The sequence below is a fragment of the Centropristis striata genome, chromosome 14 (genome assembly GCF_030273125.1).
Source record: "Centropristis striata isolate RG_2023a ecotype Rhode Island chromosome 14, C.striata_1.0, whole genome shotgun sequence".
NCBI classification, from domain to species: Eukaryota; Metazoa; Chordata; class Actinopteri; order Perciformes; family Serranidae; genus Centropristis; species Centropristis striata.
Window position 1 is genome coordinate 23,845,723 of NC_081530.1, and position 9,968 is coordinate 23,855,690.

General features: G+C 38.1%; 1 protein-coding gene across 1 annotated transcript; it reads left to right on the plus strand.

Moving 5' to 3' along the window:
• The first annotated feature begins 7,824 nt into the window (after window positions 1-7,824).
• On the plus strand, window positions 7,825-9,708 carry LOC131985315 (CD59 glycoprotein-like). The gene is made up of 3 exons (XM_059350362.1): window positions 7,825-7,944; window positions 8,456-8,554; window positions 9,402-9,708. The coding sequence occupies exons 1-3, from the start codon at window positions 7,869-7,871 to the stop codon at window positions 9,569-9,571; spliced, it is 345 nt and encodes a 114-aa protein (XP_059206345.1). The 5' UTR covers window positions 7,825-7,868; the 3' UTR covers window positions 9,572-9,708.
• Window positions 9,709-9,968: the final 260 nt, after the last annotated feature.

The window sequence follows — 9,968 nt, forward strand, 5'->3', positions numbered from 1 at the left end:
TAAATAAAAATAAAAAGCAATAATTTGCAAATTTCTAGGGACTTATATTTAAATAAAAACTGAACAAAGAAAGTATGTTTTATGATCAAACTGATTTGACTTTGTGTGTGTTGAACATTTATTGGTTGAAAATTTAAAAAATGAATACTAAATGCAGTATTTTTTCTTGAATGAAAGAATATGGAATGAATGAAGTATTAGCCCATGTTAAAGTTCAGAGATGGATGTGTGATGAAGGGAGCAGGTAAAGGTGGATCTGCCTCATAGAGAATAGAAAGAATCTCAGCGGAGTTGAAGTGGGAAAGTGAAGTGATGAGAGAGTTATCGAGGTGTTTCTGTCCTGGAGAACAATGAAGATGGAGGGAGGAGAGGACGAGAGTGGAAGTAAAAACAGTGAGATTTAGAGAGAGAGAGAGAGAGAGAGAGAGAGAGAGAGAGAGAGAGAGAGAGAGAGAGAGAGAGAGAGAGGGAAAGGGAGGTATGTCCTACATGCATGGACACTCAGGTCATTCTAGATAATTATTCCACCTATGGCGTTTCCCTCTCTCTCCTCCATACATTTATTAATTTACTGTGTTAACCCTCACATGCCCGGCCACAAGATAATAAAAACACACACACATATTACCCATTCACGTACTGTACATATATGTGAAGTTTAATTGGTATTTTGGTGCTCTTTAGCGTTCATTGATTGAGTTAATTACGTCCTTAATGAGGACACTATTTCTTCCTATATCTAATTAAAGGGTAGGTACACCGCTTAATTGTCAGTGTCCTGAAAGTGACCGGGCAAGTTGGAAACTGCAGTCCTTTGGGATGTGAATCTACGAGAGTACTGTATGTGTCCTTGCTTTCTCTGTGTGGCACATGCTGCTGTATGAAGACTGAAGGAAGGCGTATATCGCTGTTATGATTATTTTTGCATTACTAAAACAGACAAAAACACTTTAAACAGATTTTCCTCAAGGGTAAAATTGCTTTGTGTCTGTGATTCTGTATACTGTACAGAAACTGCCCCCTAGTGTTCAACACAAGAAAGACTCTCTTTATGGATGGACAGAAATACCACCACAGACAAACTCCAGCGAATTATACACACGTGTTAGCATTGTAATTCTTTGGACAGATTTTGGTCTGAGGTTTTCCACACATTATCTAAGGTATCTGGGGGGAGTCGTCCCTAATGTTCTTACTGCTTTGTTTGGTGTGTTGCCCCTTCAGTGTAACCTTTCCTTTGCTATGGGGACATGGTAGCATTTACAACTCTGCTCGCAAGGAGACTGATTCTGCTGAATTAAAAAAGCTTAAGTTCCACTTACTCTACATATGCGAGCTGGATCAAACAAGTGTTTTCTTTTCTTAAACTGGAAAAAATTAGGTTGACCCTGTCTGCTTCTGCTAACACATTTGAACAGACATGGAATCCCTTTTTGTCAAATATAAATAACACAGAATCACATACAGTCTTGGATTGAACATTGGATTGATCTGGTGCGCTCTGTCTAAGGTACTACTATGATGAGATGCTGTTTGTTTGTTTCTTTGTCTGTTAAAATGTAAAATTCAATAAACCAAAAAAAAAAGAAGAAGAAAAAAAACCCCACCGCAAACATGGGAGAAAAGTTAATTTTGTGTGTTTTTCACTGTCTGGTGTTATGCACATGGATCATTACAGAGATGTACCAATTATATATATATATATGTATATATGTAATCAACTGTAATTGACTCGTTATTTGTCGGGTGGGTGTATGGGTGGGACCTTGATACTGCGGCACACTACAGCACAGACTGAAAATTAGGTCATGATGGCAGGGTACCTAACAGGGAAATTTTGGCTTTATTTTTGTACAGTGGGGACACGACATTCATCTTTATAAACAGTCGAGTAGAGACCAAAGACTACACACTCCAAATGAAAGATGTTGTTTCTCTGTGACTGCTGGATTCCGCATATAAACTTAAAATGTTATGATATGTCAGTGTTGTGCTCACAACTTGTTTCTGCTGCCCCCAAGTGGCCAAAAATATTTGCAGGGTTAATATCGGAGTCATTTCGTGAAATTCTAAAAGACAGGGGGTCCACACAACCCCAAAAGCAAAAGTTAAAATCGTTCCTGAGTTTTCAATTGTTATTGATCTTGACTTTTTCATTCGACATTTGTGTCATTTGTGCTGCTGCATCATTTGTCCAAAAACTGCAGTCCCCCATCCCCCCAGGCTGAAGATATTAAACCTTATTAATACTCACTGCTCGCTTTAAACGAGCTCAACAAGAAGAGCTCAAACATGTGTGTTTCAATCCCTGGATGAGGTGGGTAAGTTAGGAGCATGATTAGCATAATACATGTAGTTTGTACAAATCTACATGTATTCAGGATTTTTTATGGATGGTCTTTTCAGCCAGGGTTTCTTAATATGGAGCCTCTGAGTGAATACTTCAGTGTAGACTTGTGAGTGTGCGTATACATGGTTTTTAATTCATGCTAAGTAGGCTTTTTCTGACAATCTTTCAAGAGGCACACTTGCACACACACACACACACACACACACACACACACACACACACACACACACACACACACACACACACACACACACACACAGACATGTTGGTCAAATGTTAATGATTTAATAAGTCATTGGTTTAAATCTTATGGTGTCGAAATTTTTCATCCTTGCAGACGGACAGAATACTGATTGAGAGAGAGAGAATAAAAAGAGGTGGAGGAAGGGAAGAAGAGGACAAATGGTAATGATGGAGAGAGAGAGGGAATTAAAAAAAATCAGTACTTAAAAATAATAACCATGTCATGGCCTGATTGGTTTGGTTTTCCCATATTTAACTCAGTGGACTGGGAAATGAGAGAAAGACAGAGAGGAATGGTGGCAGATTGAAGGAAGAAAAATTAAACAAAAGAAGGTGAATGAATAGAGGAAAAAAGAGAGGAACAGAAATTGAAGCGGGGGTGGGGGATAAGAAAGGAATAGAGAAACAGAGGAAAAGAAAGAGAAAGGACATGTGGATAGTTCAACATTAAATGAAATCAAAAATGTATGATTTTACACTCCTGTTCATGTGTGGATTATAAGAATAATATAGTACACTGTGTAAATAAACCAGCTTTAGAGAGGTTGGTCGGCATATCATTTTTTTTTCTATAAGCTAACATAGCTGTTTCCCCTGTTCCCGTCTTTATGCTAAGCTAGGCTAAGCACAACCTGACTCCAACTCCATAATAACACAAAGACACATTTACATTTACATTTAGTCATTTAGCAGACGCTTTTATCCCAAGCGACTTACAGGAAGAATAAAAGCAATGCAAAGAGTCTGGATTGTCTTGGACCAACGGGGGGTAGAGCCAGACACATATAAGTGTCCAATCATATCTTGACATAACAAGCTTCTGATTTATCATGTCAAGATGAAGGTGTTATGCACTCACTGTAACATTGTTGGACGAACAAACGCACATTTTTTTGCAGAAAGGCTAAAAATTGTTGCAGCAGAACTGGAGATATTTATTTGGCACATTCTCTTTCCTAATCAAAACAGCAACCTCTTGATATTAAAGCAAAGCCAATGCAAAGGGTGTTAAACCTGCATCCTTTCTATTGGCCAGCAGGGGGAGACTCCACTGGTTGCAAAAAGAAGTCAGACTGTATTAAGGTATGAGAAAATTGCCCAACTTCTCACTGTTTTATCAGCTCAGTGAACATTTTCGAACGAGTTTATGGTCTCAATTATTAGTGTCAAGTCTCCTTCAATACAGAAAGATGGTAATTTTGTAAATTAATGTCCCATTTTAAGTAAATAGATGATAAGACAGGGTATGCTTTGGCTACCTTGTGATTGACAAGTCTTTACCACGATGCATTGTGTGTTTTAGTCTTACAACTGTGACCTTTTCAATGTGTGTTTTCAATCCATGAAAGTTAACTGTAACATTTTCATGGCTGAAAAATGTCTTGTTTAGCATTTGGTTGGACTAAAAGACGCTCTAAGGAGTCTTTCATTCTGAATTACGGATGCATCTTGCGAACTAACCTAGCTAGCCATCTCTTGAGTTAACCTAGCGAGGAGATAACCTTTATCCCAGCTTCATCAAAAACCCAAGATTGCAACGACCAAAATGTCAAACTTAAGGCTTAGAAACTGTAGTTCACAAATTTCCACTTCTTTTATACGGCCTATGCTCATATCCTGGCACCTATATGCAAATTAGCTGCTGACAGTTCATACATTGTCATCGGCAAGATCTTTTGACAAATTTCACATCATAGTGGCAAAAGAAGTTCTCAATCTGCCTCCAGAATTACTTCCCAAGTGGCGACCTTTGAATAAAAATAAAGTTGTAATCACACACCACAGTGAGAAAAGGGTGTCAACAGTTTCTGAACATGTAAATGAATAAGAAGAGAATCCTGTCTAGCTTGTAGTAAACCAAATCAAATCCAAATCTATGTAGACTGAGGTGTGAGCACTGCAGAGGCACTAAGAAAAAACTTCACTAACAGCCGAGCCGACGCCAGAAAGAAATGAAAGCTGTGGTTTGCCTCATTACACCAGCCTTTAGCTCCGGCCTCAGACAAGAAGTAATGAGCAGCAGGACAGCCAGTCATTAGCCTAAATAGCTGCAATGGCAAAGCAAAGTCACGTTGCTCTCAGATGGTGACATTTAAACCTCAGTGAGAAAATGTTGAGCTTCCCCCTGGGAAAAATGATTCACGATTATTTTCCAAACTCCTCTGAATTAAACATGACACAAGCTGCATTCACTAATAAAATTATTCTCTTTAATTGATTGTTATTACTCCTCGGTCGGTAAAGACACAACTTTAAGGTTTTATTACAATCAACTTTGTTACAGGTTGTAATATACTCTTATCTATTATTCACATTGAAATCTTTTATAAGCACAGAGGCTTGAACTGATTCAAAAAAGCTGCATGTCCATAAAGAAAATACTGCAACATGAACTTTGATTTCATGCTTCTTGTGTGTGTATAAGTGTGTGCGTGTCTCTGAACTCTGATTTCACGCCTCCAGGAGGCTCTGAAGCTTACAATGATCTGCAGCGAGAGAGGAGGAAGAAAGAAGACTTAATATGAATTCAGGATTATAAAACACCCGGAGGAGAGTTTCAGTCCTGATTGAATGTTTATTGACATAAAACCTGTGTTGCTGCTGACAGCGGTGGGAGGTTGAGTCATTTTACAGAGAGAAAATTTCATAATAAAAAAACAGCTCTCCTGGCAGTTTTCATTGTGAACAGAAAAACACAGCAAATGAAATTGGGAATTTGGGGACCTGGCTTGTAATTAAATAAATTCAGTTCTAATTAATCAAGAAACTCTCAAATCAAGAACCCTTTACTTTGTGTGTTCGGTAGTGCTATGATTTGAGTTTCTGCTCTAAACATTAGATAACCAGGGCAACAAATGTGACATAAAGAGCGTGAAGTTAGTTACGGTGGGCAGACGAGGCGATGAAACAAACCCTGAACTTTGACCTAGGAGACTGCTGTGAAACTGTGTGAGTCAATATTGTTATTTTAAGTTAACTGTAAATTAAATTCCATACATAGATACGCCACATTATACATATGTTCTACACAACAAGATCTCATTACATTCATTCATTCATTCATAATAATAATCAAAGTGTTTTTATTGATTTTCATATTCAAACATCAAACATCCCATTCAAGACAAAATAGTAGGATTCAAAATATACATCACAAATACAGGTCTAAACTAAAAACAGTAACAAGACAGATCCCACTAAAACCAGACATCAGTTCATTCATTCATTCATTATCCTGAACCGATTATCTGCACTCGGGTCGCGGGGGGCTGGAGCCGACCCCAGCTGACATTGGGCGAGAGGCGGGGTACACCCTGGACAGGTCACCAGTCTAACACAGGGCTGACACATAGAGACAGACAATCACCACTCATTCACACCTACCGGCAATTTAGAGTCACCAATTAATTTTGCCCCATTTTGCGGTACAGACCATTCGAAAAAAATAGTGCACACGTCATTAGACATACTCATAAGGTTTGCTGTTGTAAAAAAAAAGCTGCAGTTTTGTTGAATTTAGGCTATCAAACTACTAATTTAGGTTTAGGACAAAAAAACTTCATGGAAAGGTGTTAAAAAAGACAGTTTAAACTGGATATAAATGTACGTAAATGCCGGAAGAAAAATGGTTCCATAAAAACTTGATGCATGGAAGTTCAGTGATGTTTAAATCACATTGTTTGCTTTTGTTTTCACATGGGACAAGAACCCTGTTCTCCTGGGTTTCTTATCCCCCCCCCACAATTAAGCAAGTAGTTTTGTTGCCAAAATATAACCTTATTATGTGAACACAGAAGGTTATTTTTAAAAGCCACTATGCATGTAATAAGAGTAAACTGACACCTTCCCTGACTTAACCAAAACTGATGCTAGATGTGAAATTAGAGCATCCGTATCTGATGCCGAGGGGCCCTGATCAAGCATCGGTATCTGACGAATGAGAATGTCCTGAAACTGCTGGGCACTGTAGTTTTTAACAAACATTAATCAAACTAAAGTAAAAAGTTAATTAATTTCAGCTGCGGATTAATGCACATTTAATGCTGTAGTGGCTGCAGCAGGACAGTGTTTGTGAGATTACCAAATAAACAGACAAATGTGATACACTCAAACAGTTTGTTGGATCAGAGCGCTTAATGTCAAATGTACCTTTTCTTATTTGATACAGCTTATAGAGTCTTCAGTGCTTTGGTTTGCTGTTTGTCACAGATCTGGTTGTTTTCTTCCTCCTGAAGGTGCCGGGTTATGTTATGAGCTTTACACTGATTCATTTCAGCCTCTATCTGCAGAAATGTGCTGACTCCCCTCTTTTTTTTTTGATGGACAGAGATATTACACATATCTGACTTTTAGGGCAAATCCTGCAGCAGTAACAGTTTATCAGCTTGCAGCATGTGACTCCACGATTCAGGCAGAGTGTATGTGTTCAACCGCGACTCTTAAAAAATACAATCAATTATGTCCTCCTCTTTGTTTTACCAACGTCTCACCTGCATTACAGCTTGTATACTCTCCCTCTCTTTCTTTTCCTTTCTTTGCCCTTGCTTTCTTTTTACATTTCTCCCTTTGCTCCTCCTTGTTTCTTCCAGGAATTACCAAATGTCGGGTTAAACAGCAGATTGCTGTGTTTGTCTACAAGCTGAATTACTGTAATTGTGTAATATGTAATCAGGATCTACCATGCCTGCTCCCAATTTCCCTCTGATGACTGCTGCTTCCATTTATAAATGAAATAAAAGTGTAATTTTGTATGATTTAGTTTACTTCGCATGTAAATGTTCCACAAGCGAAGAGACATCACACAAGAAAACAATCTATTACAACTATCTATTAATTATTTTTCTGTGTTACACAAGAAGTAGGCAAATATTGTCGAATCAAATGCATACACAGACTATGAACTCAAACAAATGGGTTGTTTACTTTGATGTTGTTACAAAAAGCCTCTTCTTCATAGACTGAAAGTCATTTTTCTTCACATTCTGAGGTGAGTGTTTGATGATTGCAGCACAAACAGTTTTATATATAATTCAGTTAAAATTAATAATCAAAATATTCATCCGAACTTCCAGATTAATAGTTTTGTTTTGTTAATAGTTTGCGTCATCATTCTGCCTTCAATTCAGTTTGTCTTATTCTTATTTAAAGTCATATTTATTAGTTAGTGACTCCCTACATGTGTTATTCCCTTTTTGCTTCCACACAGTTAATTCCCTGCTTTTAATCCAGCTGTGACACTATTGTGAATTTTCCTTTTTTATTGTTAATTTCAGACATGACAGTGCCTTCAGTCATGATGAGAAGCTCTGTGGTGTTTTGCCTGGCTGTCAGCTTTGCCATGTTTGGATTTGGTAAGAAAAAAGGGGTTGAAGAAGGAATCAGTGTTGCCTTCATTAATGCTCACTCTTTTTTTATTTGTATTTTTTGCTCCTGAAAAGCGCAGCCAAGCGGGGCTAAGTCACAGAGATTATATGTTTTGCAAAAAGAAAACATATCAGCCTGAGGGAACATTTTGGCAGATCAGTGTGCAGTTTGCATGTTCGGCTTGTGTGTCATGTTTCTCCAGTTCACACTGTGCAGAGTCACTGATAAATATTCATTCATAATGTTTTCTACATGCAGTTTGCTCTGTGCATGGTTGAGTTGTAGCTTTTTGATTTGATTTATTGACAAGATTCTCACACATTTATGAAACACAACACATCAAAACTAATATATATATTGTAAAATATATTTATATTCACTTTGTAGCAAGAGTTAGATGAGAAAATTGATAACATGACTTTGCATGGGAAATGAATTCATGTTCACAAACCTTCAGACTGAAACAATAACCTAAATATCTCCGTCTCATCTCTACAGGCTTCTCGCTGCAGTGTTACTCCTGCCCTGATGGCTCCACCAATTGCGAAGTCAAACAGGAGTGTGCCGAAGACAGCTGCCTCAAACTCACCAGTGGTGGTAAGCATCGTCAAAACAACAATATTAAAAAATACAAAATCAACAAATAAATTCATTTTTAAAATGCTGTAAGAGCATACAATGATTCTGAGTATCATACTTCATTGTTCCGTTGGGTTTCAAGCACTCTTAATTGTAATGCACTCCATAGTGAAGTTTCTTGTTAGGTGGCAACTTCTAGTGGCATACTAATGATGAAGGAAGCGAAAGAGGAAGTGAAGGTTGGAGTGGACAAATAGCTTTTACAGCTTTCACCCAAAAGACCGATGTCTGTGTAACCTGTAAATCCAAAGGTCAATGTTGTTGCTTTAAGTTAATTTGCAAATCAACTTAAAATATCCTCATACCTTAATGTAATTGTCACTGTTATAAATACATTGTTAACATTGTGAAACAGTTGTGGTTTGGTTTGGTTGAGGCAGCAGCAGTTTAGAAAAAGACATTGGGTAAAAAAGATAGTTTGGTGTGAAATTAGACTGGAGACATGAGACTTACACAGCATGTCATATAGTTTTACCGGGGACAGTATGTCAGTCTCAAGTCCCGTGTTTGTTTGACCCCTCTACCACCTCTCCTGCTCTCCCAAAGCGGACCTTACCATTCTTTATACTCTGTATCCTCACTTCCACCTTGGCTTCAGTCATAATTTCTATGGCCACTAGAGGGCACTGTCTAAAAAATGGGCTGTGATATGCTGCTGTACAAACGACACATGGGGCGGGACATATGGGTTCTGGGGAGGACAGCCTCTGACAGTCATGAGAAGTGTTTTCTGTATTTATTATAATAAATATAATAATAATACCGGCAAGACTCATGCTGTGTCTCTCATGCTGTCCCCCCTCAGGAAAGATCTACTCTGGATGCATGAGATATTCAGACTGTGACTTCATGACTCTGGCTGTCAGATATGCCCTCGCTGACTTCGACTTTGAATGCTGTCAGTCAAAACTCTGCAACGGCCAAGAAAAGGGTTTCTTTCAGAGAATTAAGGATTTCTTCTCTTCTAAGAAATGAGAACAAGAAGAAAAAAAACAAAAGTCTCTGGTCTGGATTTTAGTATGTTGATTCTTCAGTGTATCTGTAGCATGTGATTGTTGTACCACTGCCGCACATTGTTACACACTCAATAATAAAGTCTTGATAAAAATATGTCCAAAGCGTCACTGGTAACAAAATCAACTGTCTTTCTTGTGGAAGTGTACAACTTTACACTACTGACGGCTGGATTCAAAACCATGATTTCAAAAGCTCTCAATAAGAGCTTTGAACTTACTGAAGCACAACAACAGCCTGAAGAAGATAATCAAAGTCCACGACTGTGCGAGTGTCTGCCGCCACCCTTGAATAATAATTATGATCGCATTGAGTTTCTAAACAAGCCGCAGTATTCCCCTGCAGCCGATTATAGAAT